This window comes from Artibeus jamaicensis, unplaced genomic scaffold (genome assembly GCF_021234435.1).
Source record: "Artibeus jamaicensis isolate MK-2021 breed Jamaican fruit bat unplaced genomic scaffold, CSHL_Jam_final contig_786, whole genome shotgun sequence".
In the NCBI taxonomy this organism is placed as follows: Eukaryota; Metazoa; Chordata; class Mammalia; order Chiroptera; family Phyllostomidae; genus Artibeus; species Artibeus jamaicensis.
Window position 1 is genome coordinate 951,255 of NW_026521971.1, and position 22,345 is coordinate 973,599.

At 38.2% G+C, this 22,345-nt stretch overlaps 1 protein-coding gene across 3 annotated transcripts; it reads left to right on the forward strand.

The window, feature by feature from the left end:
* Positions 1–241: 241 nt before the first annotated feature.
* LYRM7 (LYR motif containing 7) lies at positions 242–20,895 on the forward strand. Of its 3 annotated transcripts, none has more exons than XM_053672780.1 (5): positions 242–546; positions 6,555–6,627; positions 8,057–8,127; positions 10,919–11,000; positions 17,186–17,333. In XM_053672780.1, exons 1-5 carry the CDS (start codon positions 529–531, stop codon positions 17,221–17,223), a joined length of 282 nt encoding a protein of 93 aa, XP_053528755.1. In that variant the 5' UTR covers positions 242–528; the 3' UTR covers positions 17,224–17,333. The 3 variants fall into 3 exon arrangements, with proteins under 3 accessions (XP_053528755.1, XP_053528756.1, XP_036985840.1); XM_053672781.1 differs by lacking the exon at positions 17,186–17,333 and adding an exon at positions 11,493–11,896; XM_037129945.2 differs by lacking the exon at positions 17,186–17,333 and adding an exon at positions 20,563–20,895 and having other exon boundaries at positions 246–546.
* The last annotated feature ends 1,450 nt before the right edge of the window (positions 20,896–22,345 follow it).

Genomic DNA, 22,345 nt, shown 5'->3' on the forward strand with positions numbered 1-22,345 from the left:
TGATTGGAGTTCCAATCAATGTCAGTCCCCTACAGTTGTTATGACTTGGCTCTCACTTAAGCAATTCTGCAAGAAGACAGTTGCAACTGGAAAACGTTATAGTAAGAGTTCTTAAATGATAAGCCTGAACCCGAAACGGGATAATGAATGGTATGTATATTGTAGATGCTGAAGCCATCCATTAAATGTCAATCCACTCTCTGCCACCAGGGGCTGCACCGAAAAGACCGGAAGTGACTCTGCCCCTAACTAACATGGCGTCCAGGTGATTTCCGTTCTCCTCACGCCTAGAAGGGACTTCGGAGGCTTCTCGCGGTTTTACCGCACTCAGACGTCTACGTTCTTCAAACTCCCCTCACACCGAGTCCTTGGAAGGCGGGGCTACAAAGGGAATCCTGCGTGGTGATTGGTTGCGGTGGCTTCGGTGCATAGTTACCGGAGTTGGCCGGCGCAGGCCAAAGCGGGATTGGTTGCTGGAGGCGGGACGAGTAGACTGCTGGAGAGGTAGCCGCTGCGGTGAGGAGAGACATGGGTCAGGCAACCAAGGTGACAGGGCATGGGGAGGTGTTGGGTGTGATGCTGACCGTGGGTATTAAGAGCTAAGCCTGATGAATGTTTTCAGGAGTCCTGTAGCTAGCGTTCAGGCCCTCCACGGAGGATATATATGGCTGTTGCCCCTGACGCATCGGGTGCCTAACCCCGAAGAGTATTCAAGGGTTTGTGCAGGTGCCTAGGAGAGAGGGAGGCACCAGTGCCTCCTAGTTCTTAGTCCACCAGGGTACCGAGTGTGTTCCGTGATGCAAGACTTGAGTTCTGCCCGCATTTCTTCTCCCCACCGAGTATTTGTGTGAGGGACCCATTTCCCATCCTTGGGAAGTAAGTGTGGGAAAACACCAAAGGCAGCCCTGCGTTCCCATCATCGCAAGAGGTGAAAGGTATAGTAATATAACTGGAAGCTACACAGAAGTCTAGGAACCAAGGAAACCAAGTCCCGGCAAATTCATTACCAAAAATAACAGCTACACAGAACAGAGACCTGAGCGCTCTGAATGAGCTTGGGAAGCGATGGCCGTGCCGGGGTCACATTCCTGAGCTCCTGGTCTCAAGTCCGTTTGTCATCAAGCTGATGCATGTTCCTGGTCGATAAATAATTTTCAGAGACAAGCCATTCTTAATCTTAAATATCAGCATGGCTGGTTGGGATCTGTCCCTGTTGGGATCTGGCTCAAACACAGACATGGAAAGGGGGAAATGCCCCGCTAGAATATAGTGAGGAAGAGCAATGCTATTGTCAGTAACAGGGAGCCGCTAAGCAGTGCCTCATGTACGCTGAACCTGCTGTCAGCACGTTGTAACATATGTCACAGCACCAAGACAGACAGAATTGTAAAGGATTATTCTTTCAAAAAACTTTCTGAGTGGCCATAATAGCTATTAGTAATACCTAACAGCCAACATTTAGCCTATACTATCTAAGCATAGCGGATCCAACAATAAACAGGCCATCTTTGCCTTCGTACAGAAGTCTAGCAGGTCAGGGGATTTATAACAATTACCTAATTAGAATTGTAAGTGCTTTGAGTTGAAAATACAGTGTATTTGTGCACATATAATTGGGATTTCTCCTATCTGGAGGGATGCAAAAAAAATAGCTTTAATAAAAATTAAAGTTAGGTTGTAACCTCAAGTTTAGAAATTAGCTAGGAGAAGGGAGAAAAAGACCATTCCAGAAAGGGGAACTAGCATGTGGAAAGTCCTTGAAATGGGAAGTTGCTTGGAAAACTTGAATACAAATGAAAAGATTCATTCCAAAAAAGCATTTTAGCCAGGCCTACAATGTATGGAAGACACCTATGCTAAGCATGGAGGACACAAAGGTAACCCGGAAGCCTTTGAGGAAGTATGGCACAAGTAAGCAATTAACATACAGCGTAGTGAGTGCCCAGTGTTGGGGATATACTCAGAGGGGCACATAACCTTGGCTTAGAAGGAGGGGGTAATGACTGTCTTCAGTGAAGCCTAGTACAGAAATTATACCATACACCCTTAAAATTACCTTTTTTTTATTCAAAAAAAAATTTAACACAAAAAGTCTCAGTAACTTGTCCAAGTTTACAATAAGTGCCAAAGTCCGATTCAAACTGATCTGACTGAAGAGTACATTCTCTATATACACTGCCTGAATGTGTCCAATCAGTATAAGGAAATGGGGACAAGAAGACGACCTATGACCTTTCTACTTTTGAATAAAAGTGTATTAACTCCAAGGTGATACTAGCTCTGATAATTCCAGGGTAGTAATGATAACCTCATCTTAATGTGATGATATCTGCAAAGACCCTATTTTCAACTAAGGTCACAATTTCAGGTACTGGGGACTAGGACTTTAACATTTCTTGGGAGGAAATAAGTCAAACCATACAATGTTAATATACAACAATCTGTTTACTCATTCATGAGTTTATGAACATTTGGGTTGTTCATACTTTTTGACTCGAGTACAAATAATACTACTATGGGCATTCATGTATGAGTTTTTGTATGAATACATGTTTTTTAAATATATTTTATTGATTATGCCATTACAGCTGTCCCATTTCCCCCCTTCATTCCCCTCCTCCCATATTCCCATACTTTAGCTCATGTCCATGTGTCATAAGTTCTTTAGCTTCTACATTTCCCACACTACTCTTGCCCTCCCCCTATTTTCTCCCCACTATCTACTCTATTTATTCTCTGTACCTTCTCCCCTCCTCTCCTCCTCCCACTCCCCTGTTGCTAACCCTCCCTGTGATCTCCATTTCTGTGGCTCCACTCCTGATCTAGCTGTCTGCTTAGTTTGCTTTTGTTTTAGGTGTGGTTCTTAATAACTGTGAGTTTGCTGTCCTTTCACTGTTCATATTTCTTATCTTTTTCTTAGATAAGTCCCTTTAATGTTTCATATAATAAGGGCTTGGTGATGATGAACTTCTTCAACTTGACCTTATCTGAGAAGCACTTTATCTGTCCTTCCATTCTAAATGAAAGTTTTGCTGCATAGAGCAGTCTTGGATGTAGGTCCTTGCCTTTCATGACTTGGAAGACTTCTTTCCAGCCCCTTCTCACCTGTAAGGTCTCTTTTGAGAAATCCGCTGACAGTCTGATGGGGACTCCTTTGTAGGTGACTGTCCCCTTAGCTCTTGCTGCTTCTAGGATTCTCTCCTTCATTTTAATCTTGGCTAATGTAATTATGATGTGCCTTGGTGTGTTTCTTCTTGGGTCCAACTTTTTTGGTACTCTCTGAGCTTCCTGGATTTCCTGGAAGTCTATTTCCTTTGCCAGATTGGGGAAATTCTCCTTTATTATTTGTTCAAATAAGTTTTCCACTGGTGGCTGTTCCTCTTCCCCTTCTGATACCCCTATAATTCAGATGTTGGAGCGTTTAAAGATGTCCTGGAGGTTCCTAAGCCTCTCCTCATTTTTTTGAATTCTTGCTTCTTGACTCTTTTCTGTTTGGCCATTATTTGCTTTCTTCTGGTCCACTCCATTGATTTGAGTCCCAGTTTCCTTTTCATTGCTGTTGGTTTCCTGTGCAATTCCATTCATTTCAATTAGTTTTGCCTTCATATGTTTGTCTAATTTGTGGCTATAATCAACCAGTTCTGTGAGGATTCTGATCACTAGTGTTTTCAACTGTGCGTCTGAGAGTTTTGCTATTTCTTCAGTGCTTAGATTTATAGGCTCTGGGGCTTTGAGATCTTCTTGAGCCATTTTTGGTCTGTTTGCACTCGTCAAGTATGAGGAGCGGAGCCTTGTACTCCCAGGTCTCTGGGTTTTGACTCTGTATATGGAGGTGGGGTCAGAGTGGGGAAATGGTGGTCCCCTCTGCTGTTTTGCACCGCTGGGTGAAGAGCAGAGCCTTAGGTTGTTCACTGGGGCGGGGCCACTTAGGTCGCTTGATTATGATGCTGTATGTGGAGGTGGGGTCAGAGCGGGGAAATGGCGGCGCCCTCCTCCGCCGCTTGCTGCTGGGGCTGCTGGCTCTCGTCCAATCACCCACTCCCTCGCTTGTCTAAATGCACGACCACAGTCAACCCGCAGCCCTGCTCCCTCGCTGTTTCCCCAGGGTGGCTCGCTGGGTCGCTCACTAGGTCCAACCCGGGGCCTGGGTTCCGCGCGCCTGAGTTTGTCTGACCGAGTTTTCCTGTGCAACCCTGCTCTGCCAGCTGCTGGTTTCACCCCTCTTACCAGTCAGGCTGAAGAATTTGTTGTTATCAGACTTCCGAAAAGTTCAGTTTTCTGTGTTCTGACTGTGTTTTCTGTTGATATTATTTAGTTGTCTCTAAACTTGGTTGTGTGAGGAAGCACAGCGTCTCCAGCTATGCCTCCATCTTGGCGGAAGTAGTTACTTCTATGTTTCTAAATATGCTTAAAGTGCTATTAATTTATTTCTCTTTGGAGATATAATTTGTTGACTTTTAACCATGGAGGTTGAGGACTAAGCTTCCTCTTACACCTTATTCATCTCAATATACAAGTTTTGGCTATCAGTTTTGTCTCTGGTATCATTTGACTATATAAAACTTACCCACACCTGATCTCTCTAATATAAATATTACATTGCTTTAATCTGTAATTCTTAATTTTTCTTCAAATTAATAACTGTTTTTATCATTAGTTAGTTCCATATATATTTCCAAACTCTGAACAAAACTAAAATCTACCAGTTTTATACTTTCCCTAGTAACATCTTTTCTGGAACAGTTGAGGCTTTTCCTGTAGTCCAGACTAGTTGATTTTTTGGCTGGTTGCACAAATGCTGACCTGTATTTGTCCTTTACCATCATCTGTGCCTCTCTGGTGTTGGGTCCCCTGTCTTCCTGATTCCCATGCTTTTTTCTTCTGTGGTTCATCCCTTGTTTTGGTGGAGCGCATTTGGTGGAACCCGTGTAGTGTTCCAAGAAAAGGTATATGGCATATAAGAGAATTTGCATTTCTGAAAATGTCTGTTTGCCCTTGTACAGTAGGTGGCTTGTATGGTACTCTAAGCTGGACACTTTCTTTTCAAAACCTGCAGATGTTACGCTATTGTCTTCTCACAGTGATGCTATTTAGAAGTCAGGTGCCATTCTGACTTTCTACCATTTGTACATGAACTGTTTTTTTCTCTCAGATTTTTCTTTCTATTAACATTGTGCTGAACTTAGGATGAGATGTGGTGTGGATTTTGTGTTGGGCACTTGGTGGAGCCCTTTCAATTTAGTAACTCACATAGCTTACTTGGTGAACTTTTCTCGATTTATCCCCCTTTTAATTTCTGTTTTCTCCGTTCCCTGTTGTTGGAGCCATCTAGACCACTCCCTTAATCTTCTTACCTGTTCTCTCCTCAATTTCTCTCTCAATTTCACTCTACTTTCTGGGCAGTTTTACTCTACTTAGTCTTTGCTCTCACTCATTTAGTATCCAAGAGCTTTTGGGAGTTTTATGAATGTTCCTTTTTAATTTAACTTTGTTGTTGTAGTTATTCCATGTTTGCAATAATTTATGAGTTAATTGTAGTTATTTGGTTTTTGTTTTGTTTTGTTTTATTTTTATGTTTTCTGCTCTTCGTTTCCTGTTTCTGATTTGGTGTCTGCCTTGGACGTGATAGGTTTTCTAATGTTTAAAATAGTGCCTAGCACACAGGAGATTCTCAGTAAATGTTAGCTATTACTATGTGATAAACTGACTGCAGGAAAGGAGAGAGTGGTGGCAGAGAAGGGTGACAGATCTCTGTAAGTTGTCTAAGAAAGACATGGGGAGCATCTGATCTTAAATGGTTTGAGGGTATGGTGAATATACCAAAAAAATTAGTCATCCTAACATTTCCACATGAAGAGTGAGGTATACTTAAAGTTGACCTTGAGATTTTGGGCTTGAGAAATTCTGTATCTTCCATAACTGACATTGAGAAGACAGGAGGAAAAGCAGTACTGGGGCAGTAATATGGAGGACCTTTTGGGATTTGAGAGTGTGAGGCAGCCTCAGCCACTGTCTGCTCTTCCCAAAGTGGCAGGCTCTCTTCTCTCCAATTTTTGGCACAGTTGTAGAATACTAAAAAATCTCAGCATTTTATTTATTTTTTGAGAAATCACAATTGAACTCGCCTAAATTACCTGAAATATCTTCCTTCTGGACTCTCTTAAGATATAATAAGATCATGACTTTGTTTCTATGTGTGTCTCACTTTAAGAACAGATGAAGGCCTCACCATGTTAAGAAAAATGATAACAATACATACCAGACTGGTAAAGTTGTTTACCTCAGCAGACTGGTTTTGGCATTATTAACTTTTTAATTATCTTTGAATTGTTTTGTTTTAAAGAACTTTGTATTATTTTTGTAAATAAAGTTATTTTTTAATTAAAATATATATATAATTAATAGAAAGATATTTTGACAAACCCTGGTTTTCATCAGCTACTTTGAAAAAATAGTCTAAGAAACAAACAGAAAAGAAACACTGTTTAAATCTTGTAATTATGTAAAAGGTGACTTTTTTTCTTTTGAGGTCTGAGTTCTGTTTTTCTTGATAGGTTTTACAGCTCTTCAAAACATTGCACAGGACCAGACAACAAGTTTTTAAAAATGATACCAGAGCATTAGAAGGTAAGTTGTTTTTTTTCCCTTCGGAAAAAGTCCATTCTTCAATGACTGCTAACATACGCGAGAAACCATGTACACAGTCAAGGCTCATCTTAGGGAATGCCCTTCACTACCTCTTCTCTAATGTTGTTTTGTGTTATAAAGATTAGTTTACATTACACTTTTTTGCGGAGTATATACTTAAAGAAAGTGAAAGTCACTTCTCTATCTTATAATCAGATTTTCACACTCTCTAGGACCAGATACCACATTGTTAATACCTCATGTCATTCTAGAAGTGACAGCAGCTAATACTGGATCTATCCCAAACAATCCCAAATTCAGTATTTCACTATTTTATGTGGTTTCTATCTTACCCGGAAGTCAGAAATGTGGAGCGTAGGCTCTGTGTTGGTCAGGTTTGGTTCCGGTCCTCATACATTTCTAAACCTCTTTAACCTAGGTAAGTGTCCCCACCGTCCCCAGGAATTCAAGTTTTTGGAATTCACCAAAAGTAATTTCTTGAATATTACAGTATATACTTTATATTGTACTTTGCACAAATTCTTTATTTAATTCTTCTAACAGCCCAGTGATGTAGTTGCTTTTATAATTTCTCTTTTTTCAGATTAGAAACTAAAATGTGGAAGGACTTGCCCTGCATTGTGCTCAGTACAAGCGAGAGCTAGGGCTCGGTCTGTGCAGGGTGACTCCAAAGCCCAGGCTCCTAACCAACCACCTTAGGTACTGCAGTTACTTGCTGCAGTTATGAAGCACAGCAGGAAGGCTTTATGACTGTTCTCCATCAAAAGAGCATATTTTTGTTATTTTAAATGCTTCTAAGTGAAATAATCATAAGAACAGCTAACATTGCATATTTACTAGCCACTTTGCATGGGTCATTCCATTAAATGCCCACAGAAATACAATAGGCAGTTTGTAATAGGCAGTTTGTAATGATGCCACAGTCTCGCTGGTGCCTAGAACAACAGCTTTATTTGTCACTCACTTTACCTGTCAGCCAAGGCTTTGAGGCTGCTATATCTTTATTTTAATTTGTGTATGTATGTGTTGTTTAATGTGCTTATATATATTGAGTTTCGCCATCTTAAAATTTTTAATTTAAATTCTTAGATTTATAGCAACAAATCATTGGATTTATTAGAATCTAATAGATGTACATAAATGAAATTGGAATTAAAAAGCAGGATACAAAAGTATTAGAGTGATGAATGTTTATATTAGGTTTCATTACAAATTTGCCAGCCTGTTGGAAGCTCTCCAAGAGACTTCTTTAATCAGTTTCTTATTTTGCCCACTTTGTTTCACATGCAGCAAAACTATTTCCTCTACTACAGAAGTAGCCATTCATAATGAATAACATGTAAATTATTGGGGCTGGAATTATAAATTAGAAAAGCAAATAACTGTATATGTATTTTTCTTTCTGTAGCAGCCAGAATAAAAATAAATGAAGAATTCAAAAATAATAAAAGTGAAACTTCTCCTAAGAAAATAGAAGAGGTACAGTAATGTTTTCAATTACAATATAGCTCATAAGTTTTCTTAGCAACTGGAGGAAATGATGAAAATAGAAGGGTTATTTGATATAAAAACCCTGATAGTCAGAACAACTATAGATAACCTTCACTTATTCAGTATGGCTCCCCTCCTCTGGTTCATCTCCTTATATCCATAAGACAGCAAGTTGTGTGGTAAAAAGAACCTGGATGTTGCCACAGTCCAAACAAGAGCCGCTGAATCATTCTAGACACCATAGAAATGCTGCCTTCCCTTAAGGCAGGTGACTGAAAGTACAGAGAATGAATGAGTGCTGTAGTAACTCAGAACTACAGAGGTAACATCTCCCTATTGAGCTCAACCAGACAGATTTTTTTTTTTAATTCCTATGTTGGCAGTGGAATTAACCAGCCACAGTTTATGACCTACTCTTGGTTTGCCTTCTATATTTGCATTTTAGTCACTTGTTCTAATTAAATACAGTCTACTGACATTAGTCTGTGAATTCCCTAGTACTCCCCGTACATATTCATTGAAAAAAATGCACAATGATTTATTTTCTGTATAAAATTATGCTGCATATATACATTGTCTCAGTCTTAAACTTCCCAAGTATTCCAGTATCTAACTTTGTATCAAATGGGAGAAAAAGACCCATAGGAAGAAAATGAAAAATGGAGAATTATTTGCAGGAGTAGTTATGATTCTAAGAATTGGTTTGATAATAGGAATGGTACAAATTAGAGAAATTTTTGGATATTTAATAAAATTTCCACATCTTAAAAAATATTTTATAAATATACATTTATATTTAAAAAGTGACATTTTTGAAGTAGTAAATATCTATAATAAAGTAATGATATAAAATAAGATACCTTAAATATTTCTATCACTATAAGATAAAGAAAAAAGGGAAAGATTTCTCTCAAGCATATGACAGGGCAAACAGGGTATACAATTCTCATTTATACAGAAGGTAAGATGGCAGAGACCAGCACTCCTCAAACTTTCTGTTCTCAAGACCCCTTCATATTCTTAAAAATGGAGGACCATAAGAAGTGCTGTTTTTATGTCATACATATCAATATTTACCATATTAGAATTTAAAACTGAGAAATTTAAAATATATACTGATTAAATCATTTAAAACAAGAAGCTTATTTCATGTTAACAAATATTTATGAAAAATAATTATATTTTCAAGATAATTTAGAAGAGTGACATGCTTTACATTTTTGTGAATCTCTTTCATGTCTGGCTTAGAAGTCAGATAAATTTTATCTGCTTCCTCATTCAATATGTTTTTTAGGTTGAAGTATTTTAATAAAATTGAGCCTCACCAGCTAAGTAGTTGGAAAAGTGTAGGAGTATATAATAGTCTTTTCAAATAATGGTGAATATTCTTCCTTACTGTATGCCAACAAGTGATAAATTTCCTTAAAGAGTAGTTGCAGTGTGACACTCCGTTCCTAGCAGACCTACTGGATATATAGACCAGTGGATATATGTATACACTTTGGCGGTTGGAGGGGATGCTGCAGGATTTAAACACACCACCTCCTGTTCCTCTGGTCTCCCCTAATCCTATGTTCCTTGTCTGATCTTGTTCCCAGCCCTAGACCCAGGGCTCCACTCAGTTTACGTACCTCCAGTGGGTGAGGAGATCCTTTATTTTTCCCCCTCTCTCTGCCCTGCTAACCCCCTTCTCAGGTCTGTCAAGATGGGCGGCTTTGCTGTCCGACAGCCTTCTCCCTGTCGATTATGGCAGCTCCCTCCCATTGCCGCTCTGACCAAAAACCTAGGTGCGCTCTTTCTTGTCTGCTTCTCTTCTCTCACACACTGAATCTGGCAGCAGATCCTATCGGTTTAACCTTCAGAATATACCCAGAATTCGACCACTTCTCATCGTCCCCATCACCTCTCACTGAATTGTTTCAACAGCTTCCCGCTGGATCTCCCTTCTTTTGCTTTAACATCCTACAGGCTGTTCTCAGTACTTTTAAAGGCAGAGTGAGCCTTTTTAAAAAAAGATATTCTCTATCTCTCCTCTGCTCACAACCCTCGTGATACCTGGTCCCATCCAGAGCAGAATCTAAGGTCCTTATCTCCCATGACCTGTGAGACTGTATTATCAGGGCCCTGTTAACTTCCTGCCTCACTTCACTCATTTTCAGGAGAAAGTCTCACAAATACCCAAGTCTGAATAATCATAGTTTGCCTGCCTGACAGTGGTTTATTCAAGTACAAAAGTATTTCACAGAGAAAGCTCTACTTCTCCCAACTCAGACAGTGCAGAAGGCTCTAGTATTATGAAAATAATTTTGATGTCATGGGTCCCTTGAAAGGGTCTCAAAGTCCCTCGAGGTGTCCACACCATTGAGAATTTCTGTTCTACTCCAGTTCTTCATTTTGCAGATGATGAGCTCTGAAACTCAAGAGTAGTTGTTAGTAACAGAACCAGAGTGGGAATCCAAGTATTGTAACTCCTCATACAACACTCCTAGTTCTCAGGACATCCAACTCTGGACAAGAAATATTTGCCTACCCCCAAAACAAAACTGTTTTAAACACACTGTAAAATATGTATACAAAAAAACCCATTCTAAGTTCATTTTGGAAAAGTTAAAAGTATACACCTGTCTGAGCTTTCTGTATACTTGTAATGGTTAGAAAAGGTTAAAGGCAGGATTACCTAAAAAAGAGCAAACCTGTAGTTTTCAAAAATAGTATATTCATATGAACCATTGAAAAAACATTTGAATGATTTATTCTTTGTGTTTGGTTTTCTTAACAGCTAATAAAAATAGGTTCTGATGTGGAATTGTTACTCAGAACATCTGTTATACAAGGTATTCACACAGATCACAATACACTGAGTAAGTAAAGTTAAAGAGAACTGTTTTCTGATTGCAGTGTGTTTTAAAATATTGAGCGATTAATGGTGCTTTTAATGCTGATCAGTAAAACAGCTTGATTTTGCCAGACAATCTGGTATATGTATATTGTATACATTTGTAAGGCAATCATTTAAAAATGCTGAATTATGAAACTTTGTCTTATCATATTTTATTTTTTTCTTTTTTAACTTTTAAATCTCAACTACTGGTTATATTTATAAAACTATAGTTACAAAGACAGTGTAGCTACTTTTATTATATTTATTTAAGGTTATTAATATTTCTAGTATCATCACCTCCCTAAACTGTTTCTTTACTTTTTATTCTGTGATTAGAGTTATTTTAATTCATAAAAATTGGGATTATAGAAAATAAAAATAGAGTAGAGGATCCTTCATTATACCTCAAGACTCCCAGTGGGGCTTCAGCAGAATCTCATTTCATATTATATTCTGTTTTTATTCCCTAAAGTTTCTTTGAGGACAACAGTAACAACAAAAAGATGACCTTAACAATTTTGAAAGGCTTTTTTTCCCTTTAAAGTAAATGATTGAAGTATAACATGCAAACAGAAAAGTGTCCAGTTTGTAATTGTATAATCAGTGAATTTTCATAAAGTGAAATATTTGTGTAACCAACATCTACGTCAAGCTCTGTGATATAATACTACCAGTTCCCCAGACGCCCCTCCTGGCCCTGTGTCCCTGCCACACACTCCCTCCCCACGAGTATAACCACTGTTCTCACTTCTAACACTGTCACTTTTTAACTTAATAAAGTGTTTTAACTTTACACGAATGGCATCATACAGCATTACTGTTTTGTCTGGCATCTTTCTCTCTACATTTGTGAAAATCATCTATATTTGTGGTGAATAGCAACATTTCCATGAATACTGTTTGAGTATACCAAAGTTCATTCATTCTACTATTGTTCTTTTGGGTTGTTCCTAACTTGGGACTATAATAACTAATGATTCTGTGAATATTCTTCTATGTGACTTTTGGTTTAAAAAATACATGTACATGTATATCTACATACACATATACATATATAATGCATTTTCTTGGGTATACGTATAAAGCAGTGAATTTTCCAGGTCAAGGGATTGTGTGTTTATTGAGCTTTAAGAAGATAACTCCTAACCAGTTCTCCAAAATGGTTATACTAGTTCACACGCCCATCAGTGGTGTCTGAGAGCTCCGGTTGCTTTACATCCCCACCAACACTTGGTACTGCGTGTCTCTTTAATTTTAGTCTTTTTGGTGGTTGTCTAATGGTACCACATTGTGACCTTAATTTGCATTTCTCTAGTAACTAATGAAGTATTAACACCTTTTTTAGTTGTTTAATGGCCAGGTATTTTATGAAATAGCTGTTCAAGCCTTTGGCCCATTTTTCTTAGCAATTATCTACCTTTTACTATTGATTTCAAAGAATTCTTTACATGTTCTGAATATACATTCATTGTTGGATGTATGAATGACAAGAATCTTCTACTTCGTGGCTTCCTTTTTCATTTCTATCTTTGATGAGAAGTTCTTAATTTTAATGTAGTCCAGTTTACCTATTTTTTCTCCTCTGTGTTTAGTATAGGTAGTCTCCAACAGTGCCAATACGTTTTGCTACTTTAAGTGAAGTGACATATAGTGAAACCAGTTTTTCTGAGGCTAATTGATGTAAACAAGAGTTAAGCTCCTAAGGCATCTCATCACTGTGACGTTGATATGAGATTGAAGAAAATGGCATTATTTCAGGACCTGTTGTACTTTTGAGCCCTGTTTAAGAGGTATTAAAGCAAGGTCATGAAGAGATTTTCCTGTGCTTTCTTCCAAAAGCTTTATTGTTTGATCTTCCTACTTGGTTGTTTCTATCAACTACAGTTGACTTTTATATGTGATGTGAGATAGAGGTCAAGTTTACTGCTTACATGTAAATGGTCAGTTGACCCAGCGTTCATTGAAAACAGCACTCTCCCTGCTGTAGCGCAGGGCCACCTTTGCCTAAAGCTAATAACCACGCATGTGTTTACATCTGTTTCTGGACTTTATAATCTCTTCAGTTAATTCATTTTTCTGTTCTTCTACCACATACCATAATGCCTTATAATAAATCATGATACCTAGTGATGTAAGTCCTATAGGGTTTTTCAGGTTATTTTGAGTTTATGAGGATTTATCAGAAATTATTAGATCTGAGTTATATTTATAAGTGCAGTAAACATAGTTAATCCTAAATTAAAACTTTGTAGTCATTAGCTTTAATTATCTTCCTTAGAGCTCTGTATTGTGTAGCCAGCATTTTAAACAGGTGATCACAAGTAAATGTTATTTTATGTAAATAAAAATTTAAGTTATTTTAAATAATTAAATTTGATACCTGTATTTCAAATACTTGGTTTTAGATAGGACAGTATTGGTTTACATTTCTTTTTATTTTTTGGTTTTTCTCCATAATTTAATTTTCACACAGGATGGAAAATTTAGATTCTTTTGTGTATTAGTATATAATGCTATATGGCTTTAATAATGGCCTTATTCTTTCTACTAAGATATAAATGGGCTCTGGCTGGTGTGGCTCAGTGGACTGAGTGCCAGCCTTCAAACCAAAGGGTCACTGTTTGAATTCCCAGTCAGGGTCATGGCGTCTGTTTTCATTCTTCCGCGTGTGGTTGTTCAGTTTTCTAAAGTATTTATTGAAGAGACTATCATTTCCCAAGTGTCTATTTTTGGCTCCTTTATCATGTATTAATTGACCATATATACAGATTTATTGTGAGGCCCTCCTTTCTGCTCCATTGATCAGTGTGTCTGTTTTATACTGTTCTGGTTGATACAGCTTTGTAGAATAGTTTTAAATGAAGAAGTGTGATGTCTCTGGCTTTGTTCTTCTTTCTTAAGGTTGCTTTGGTTATTTGGGGTCTTTTGTTGTTCCATACAAATTTTTAGATTGTCCTATTTCTATTAAAAATGCTATCAAGATTTTGATAGGGGTTACATTGGATTTATAGCTTGCTTTGGATAGTATTGACCTTTTAACAATATTAATTCTTGCATTCCATGAGTACTGACTATCTTTTAACTCATTTGTATCATCTTCAGTTTCTTTTATTAATGTCTTAGAGCTTTCAGCGTACCAGTCTTTCACCTCCTTGGTTAAATTTATTCCTAGGTGTTTTATTCTTTTTGACAAAGTTGTAAATGAGATTATTGTCTTAATTTCTCTAGTTGGTTATCATTAGTGTGTAGCAATGCAATTGATTTCTGTATATAGATTTTTTTTACCCTGTGACTTTTGTAACTACCAGTTTGTTCTTAATCCCTTCACCTTTCTTCACCCAGTCCCCTAACCCCTTCTTCTGAGGCAGCCATCAGTTTGCTCACTATATTCATGAGGAGTCTCTTTCTGTTTTGCCTGTTCATTTATTTTATTCTTTATATTTCACAGTTAGTGAAATCGTATGGTGTTTTTCTTTCTCTGAATGACTTATTTCACTTAGCATAATACCCTGTAGGTCCATCCATGCTTTCTCAAATGGTAAGGTTTTTTTTTCTTTTCTATGGCCGAGTAAGAAATTACTTTTTAAGAATACATTTAATATGGCCATAACGTTTTCTAGGGGCTTAAAGTATAGGAAATAAACCATGATCTTAGTGTAGTGCTCTATCAAGATCTGGCAACTTAGTAAACTAATATTGTTATGGTACTTTGATATATAATATATAGAGCAGAGCCGTGGTTTTATAATCTATAAAACAAACTTACAGTGAAAAATAATATATTCCATGTAAATTTAACTGATATGTTTGGCCTAATTAAAATGTTAGCAATCAATGAATGTAGAAAAATTCAATCTTAGGGTATCTTTTGATTCCAAAGATTACCTAATAAGGTGAATTTTATAAAGGGATGGAGTAGTGAAATTTGACAGGTTTTTTTTTTATTGTTTACCACTCTTTGAATGTCCTTGCTTTATTTCCCAAGATAGAATCTAGAAAATTCACTTCCTCAGTTTCCTGTGCAGCTCAAGCATGGGCAGTGTACAGGTACAACACTCTCACCCATATCCAGAAATGCACTTGAGAAAGGGGGCTTAGCACAGAATCTGTTTTGCTGGCAGGAATAGCATCAATGGTTCCAGAGTCCAGTGACTGATACAACGTGGCCCTGGTGTGGTGGCAGGAGCAGATGTCAAAAGGAGCATCTGAAATGTAGCATCTTATGCTCCATGGGGGTAGAAATGGTGCCAGTTTCTTCTAGTGCCCCCAGTCAGCAGCGGTTTTTATCATCAGTCCAGTGCTGTGGCGTGGCCTTGGACATGGTGCCTAGAAAGAAGCTCCGCTGCAAGCCTGCCCAATTTGGAAGCTCTTACCACAATTTCACGTGTTAGACCAAATACTCATTAACGAATGCATCATCAGCCAGAGTCAGCTTCTGTTACTTTTAAATAAGAACAATAGAAGTTTGTTACCACAGGTGGGGTACTGAAAATTGCACAGCCTAAAATATTAATGTAGTTGAATTAAAGGCAGAGATCGGGGATGCAGTATGATTATCATGAGCCTGACCATTACAAGCTTTAAGCTGGTGGCTCTTGTCATGCAGTGGTGAAATGTAAGGTAGGTGCCTCCCACTGTTTCGTGGAACACAGACCAAGTTCTGGCTGAGATTACTGCAGCAGGGGAAATAATCAAAATGTCAGTGTGGGCCGATTATTTCTTCCTGCTTTCAGCAAAACATTGAAAAAGAGGATGAAGGCAGATTAAGCTAGTTGGTCTGCAAAGCAAAGATAGAAGGAAGTACTCCTTTGCCAAGCGGAACTCTTCTGTCCACATTCTGAAGTCTGACTGATTCAGACTCCTATAATTTATAGCAGTGATTTTCAACTGCTGTGCAGCAAGAATTTTTTAAACATGCAAAACTTGACTCTGTAGCCAGGGACACTGAGCTCTTTTTTCTCTTAGATTGTCAAATAAAAAACTGACAACAGCCAACACAACCGCAGCTGTCCAGTGTGAATGAATCAGAATTATACCTATACTTTTTGTCAGATTGGCAAAAAATATATTTTTTGTTGTGCTACAGACTTTTAGTAATTAGTTTATGTGTTCCATGAAATGAAAAAGGTTGAAAATCCCTGATTTAGGTAGAACTTTGCAGGGCTGAAAATGTCAATTGTTCCTATCCACTAAAACTAAGACAATCTACTCAGAACAATAAGGGGGCTTCTGAGCTCAAACATGAAATAAGATCGATGCCCCAGGCCCTCTCGTTTGCCACACAAAGATCAGACATGGGACGTATCTACTAGCTTGAGCCTATAATTTTTCACTGCCTCAAGTGTCCATTAAATTGACTGTAGGAGCAAGGGGTGGGCCAGGAGGAGAAGGGCAAAGAGGGAAAGACTGGGACAACTGTAACAGTAAAAAGTATAACAGTAAAAAGAAGGAGAAGGAAAGAAGTGTCCATTAGCTCTGGCTGCATAGCGTGGTGAGTTAGAGTGTCGTCCTGATACGCCAAGGTTGCAGGTTCAGCCTTTGATCAGGGCCCATACAAGAATCAACCGATGAATACATTAATAAGTGGCACAACAGATCTCTGTCTCTCTTACTCTCTTTCTTTCAAATCAATTTAAAAAAAAAAAAAAGAAGTACCCATTAGCTAAGGGTTAGGGGACGTGCAGAACAGAGGCCATTATCAGAGGATGAACATCTTCATGCTTAGAAAGCATGTGTCAACATGTTTGCCTCTGGCTATTTGTACATGATAATGACTGAGAAAAGACATATTTGAAGCTTATAACATTTTTGAATGAATTGTATTGCCAAGAAACCCCAAGCGGGACTATTGCCCTTCAACTCTCAAGGCCGGCCCTGTGCCGCTGAACACATGTCAACAGGAAGTGCACTCTGAAAGCTTCAGAGACTCACAAAAGGGCATCGTCCCCAGTATCCCTACCTCCAGAGAAGGAGGGCCCCTCAGAGGACAGAGCCAGGACCTGTGAAGGACAGTGGACAAGAGAGGATCTTTGACTCTCCCAGAAAACACACTTAGCAGCTGCCAGCTTAGCTGACTAGAGAATTTATTCCTTTGCTGAAAGTGAGCCCTTGCTTTATCTAAAAGTCCATCGGGATTTAGGATTTGCCATGTGTTTCCCATTCCAGATTTGTATTGCTGGATCCTGATCTCCACTGTGGTCTAATAGGTAGCTACCTTGTTGCCACAACTGGACCTAATGGAAAGGCGAGCAAGTCAGCCAGAGATTCTTAGTTTGAATCTGGATGAGTGAGACCGTAGGGGTCAGGTAGGAAATGAATATATTCTACAGATGGGAAGAAGGGCGTATGTCCATGTGTAGCTTTAAAGGGGTGGACTGCTTGTGCCTCTCCAGTGTTCATTCTTTTTTACTAACTGAAATACTGTGTTCAAGGTGCAGTGTGCCAAGCAAAAGAAAAGTGATTTTGCAGACAATGTGACACCTTTCTGGTCATTGTAAGCCCCTGTGTATTAGATGTTACTTCCATGAAGGCTATTGTTTTCCTGTTTAAGGGGCATAGGCCAACCTGTCACTCTCCTTTTGCGTTTTTTCCTTCTCTCTTCCTGTCTGGAATGCAAACGTGATGTGATAGCAACAATGAAGACAAAAACCACACGTGAAGGGGAGCTGAACAGGAGGAGCCTGGGTCCTTAGTGTACTAAGCATCTTCAGTAGCCTGGGACTGTCTACTCTGTATTTCTTGATATATGAAAAAATTAAGTCTCTTACTCGCTTAAACTGTCATTTGTTGGACTTTTGGTTAATCTGTCTTTTCCACTGGACTGTGAACTCTCTGTAGCCGAAGAGACATTTTTTGAGGCCAAATTCCATGTAATGTTATTTTAGTTTCAGGTATACAATATACTGATTGGATATTTGTATATATTATGAAATGATCACCTCAATAATCTAGTTTCAGGACCTATTTAAAGTTACAATTTTTTCCTTAGGATAAGGACTTCTAAGACCTCTATTCTCTTAGCATCTTTTAATGTATAACATGTATTGTGGAATATAGTCACCATGTTCTATCGAAAAGACTATTATACTTACCTCGGTACTTTCATTTCTTAGTGTAATGTCCAGCATAAAATAAGCACGTATATGCTTGGCGAGTGGAATAGTGTACTGTACTGCCTTTGTTAATAAGTTAAAACCTAAACTATAATCTGGTGCAAACTCCAAAGATTTGTTAAAGTAGTTGAGATTTAAACAGTGGTTAAATAATGCTTATTTAACTGGTTTTTATTTTATTAAACCAGATTTGCCATCTGGATAATAAGAGCATTATTTTTAGTCAGATGAGTTATTTTTAAATAAGTGACAATTTCTAGTTTTCCTCTAAATTGAATTTCTTTTAGTGATGTCTTTTAAAAAATATTTTTGAAATGACTCAAATATATAGAAAAGATGCAGGAAAAGTTGAAGGCTGTGGGGATTTCCTTTGCCCAGATGCCACAGAGGCTGGTGTTTCACCACATTCGCCTCACCATCCTTTCTCGTGTTTTTCTGAACTTTTTTTTTAAGATTTTTTTTCTGAACTTTCTTTTCTTTCTTTCTTTCTTTCTTTCTTTCTTTCTTTCTTTCTTTCTTTCTTTCTTTCTTTCTTTCTTTCTTTCTTCCTTCCTTCCTTCCTTCCTTCCTTCCTTCCTTCCTTCCTTCCTTTCTTTTTTGTTTTTAAGATTTTGCTCATTTATTTTTGGAGAGGGGAAGGGAGGGGGGAAGAGAGGGAGAGAAACATCAGCATGTGGTTGCCTCTCACTTGGCACCCCCTACTGGGGACCTGGCCTACAACCCAGGCACGTGCCCTGACTGGATATCAAACTGGTGACCCTTTGGTTTGCAGACCAGCACTCAGTCCACTGAGCCACACCAGCCAGAGCCTGCACTTTCTTGAGGATAATGCCTCTTTTCCTGCTAAGGCTCATTAAAAAAAAAAATCATGATAGGTCACTTGGATTTAGAACTGGAGAAATACTTTAGGGTATATTTCTTAAAAGTACTTTAGTGCAGTAGTATGAAAACATTTTCCAAGTAATATAAACTCATTTTCACCAAGGGCCACATCAGCCGCATGGTTGCCTTCAAAGGGCAGGATGTAATTTTAGGACATTATAAATGTAACTACTCCTTAACAGTTAAGGCAGAGCTCAGTGCTGCTATTGGGTAGAAACAAGGTGCCGGGCCGGATAAAACAAGGTGGAGGGTGGATTTGGCCCGCAGGTCTTGTGTTTGCCACCTGTGCTTCAGTGTGTGCTTCCTAAGTCAAGGATTCTTTTTCTTTTTTAAAGATTTTTACTTATTTATCTTTAGACAGAGGGGAAGGGAGAGAGATAGAGAGGGAGAGAAACATTAGTGTGTGGTTGCCTCTTGTGTTCCCCACACTTGGGGAACCTGGCCTGCAACCCAGGCATGTGCCCTGACTGGGAATCAAACCAGCGACCCTCTGCTTCCCAGTCTGGTGCTCAATCCACTGGGCCACACCAGCCAGGGCAGACTTTTTAAAAAATGTAACCACAGTGTACCTATCAAAATCAAGATATTAACATGGATACAGTTCATGTTAATATTCAGATCTTTCCACTCGTCCTAACTGCATTTTACAGCAGCAGGAAAGAACCTTCCTCTGGTCCACCACCCAACTGAGAACCGCACGAATGGCATGTCGGCATTATGTTTTTCCGCCCTTCTCAGTCTGGAGGGAGGAGTTCCTCGGTCTTCCTTCATCTTTCATGATCACGATGTTTTGGAAGAGTTTAGGGAAGTTAGTTCACAGAATGTGGTGTGAACATTTTTTGAATGTTCTTGAACTTGACAATTCACCTGACTTCAGCTTTTTTGGAGTTAAAAAGGAGAAATCATGTATCTCTTCAAAATTTTGTATCTTAAGAGCTTTATCTCAATTGATTCCAGCACACATCTTAGCTAGAAATCAGTATTTGGTGTTGTTCGTGTTTCTCAGTGGGGCACCAGTAGCATTATGACCAGGAGGGTTCCTCCAGCACCAGACGATCCCGCGCGTCCCTGGCTCCGGCCCCTGACTTCCAGGAGCCTTCTCCAGTTGGTGTACCACTCAGAACACTCCCAGTTGAGAACCACTGCTCTGTGAAATTTGGAACCTTTAAATTAAGAAAGCAGTCTTGCTTTTTGTAGTAAGTACTACGAAAACATTTTCCAATGAATGGTTTTAATTATCAGTACACCATAATCAGGTGGTCAGTAATGAGCTTTAGCTGAATTCTGTTCAGTTATTTAATTAGTTATATTTAATAATTAAGTGGCAAAGGATTAAGTTGATCATACATGTTTTTATATAATCTGAAATGAGAATCCTACTATCTGCATTTAAAATCAAAAGACCCCACCATAGGAGTTAACTGAAACAAAATATCTCTGGAAGATTTGCCTAAAAGTCCATATTTTATTTTAAATTTTAGGGCAAATGAATGTATTTACTTTTAATTTTAATGATGTTAATTATTTCCTTTTTTGTTTTTCTTTCAGAACTGGTCCCTAGGAAAGACCTTCTTGTAGATAATGTGCCATTTTGTGATGCACCAACTCAGAAGCCATGAGTTTTCTAGGATAGAGTCAAGTCTTTAATCTTTAATCTTTAATTTAAAAATATACAACTGCAACAAGTCCTAGACATGCAGATATTCTGAACCCGCATACTGAAAATAAGTGAATTAAAGTTTTATAATTGAATTTCACTTTAGAAGGACATTGCTAAAAATGCAGGCCATAGCTAAGTATTTCTAAAGAACATTAAATAACACATGTCATTTTCATTGAAAATCAAACTTTATAAAGTGAAATAAATGCTTGGGGAGGTTACTTTTCTTTGACTTTGATGAGTCTTCACATAATTGAGAATGTAGTGCTTGACAATTTGATGGGTTTTCCTCCCATGTGAAATGAAACTATTAGATTAAAATTATTAGATTAAATTGACTGTTAGTCCCAAGCACATTAAATTGGTTAGAATATCACGGTGTGTGCCAACTCTCCAAAGAAGGTCGCCTTTGTTTCCTGAAGCACTGAAATGATTTTTGTGACTAGTAAATAATACAGTTTCTTTGTAGAGATAGAGAGTATCTCTTTGTTCCTATAAAGACAACTTTTTCATCAGTCTTCTGATGATAGATAATAAAATATCAAAATCACTAGGATCACTGTGGAATAGAGAAATCTCAATTTTCAAAAGAAATAGTGGCCCTTAGTCAAAGGATATAATACAGCCTTAGTAGAGTTAGCTGGACTTAGACGAGAGCTAGACTTTATTGTCAAAATGTAATATATGGCTGCATCCTCTTCATTTTAACCAATAAAACTTAAATGGCTTTTCTTCCTCCACATGTCCCAATCCTGAAGAGACTGGCAGTATTACAACATCCTACCATCTAATGGTAGGAACTGTAAAATTGTGTTTAATATTCTTCTTGTTTCTGTTTTATGCGTATCTTTACCACTCAGTTTTTTTCCTCAGTGAACAGTGTGTTTTCTCCCATTCTCTACTCAGCGCTCGCATTCAGTGGTGACAACGCAGGGGTTTGGGGGGTTTTCTATGTTTTTTTAAAGATTGTATTTATTTATTTTTAGAGAGAGGGGAAGGGAGGAAGACAGGGAGAGAATATAAATGTGTGGTTGCCTCTTACACGCCCCCCCCAACTGGGGACCTGGCCCACAACCCAGGCATGTGCCCTGACTGGGAATCAAACCAACGACCCTTTGGTTTGCAGGCTGGTACTCAAACCACTGAGCCACACCAGCCAGGACAAGGTTTTTAGTTTTTACCAGAATCTCAGTGCTTTGTTTTTTGGCAAAACATATTGGTATATCCATACTGGATATCAAATTTCATACTTAAAAGCAGGAGATCAAAACATTATCAAAATTATTTAGATGTAGTACACTTAATATTAAACCAGACACTACCCTTAACGCTTCCTAATACTGTTGAACTGATAAGATAGTAGTCTGTGAAATGGATTATACATGTCAAAAGATTTGATATATAACTGTTTATCTTCCATGCATATTTCTTATTATGTATGTGGAAATTACACCTACCTAAAAATTCAATGTGTTTGCATTTCTGTATACTAATGCTGTATTGGTTATCTGTGATGCAAATGTCTTCTTCCAATATATGACTCGTCTTTTAACTCTGTATGATAAACATGTATTATGGGAGTTTATTTTAATGTATCCTTTTTTTTTATTTAAGATTTTATTTATTTATCTTTAGAGGGGAAGGGAAGGAGAGAGGGAGAGAAACATCAAT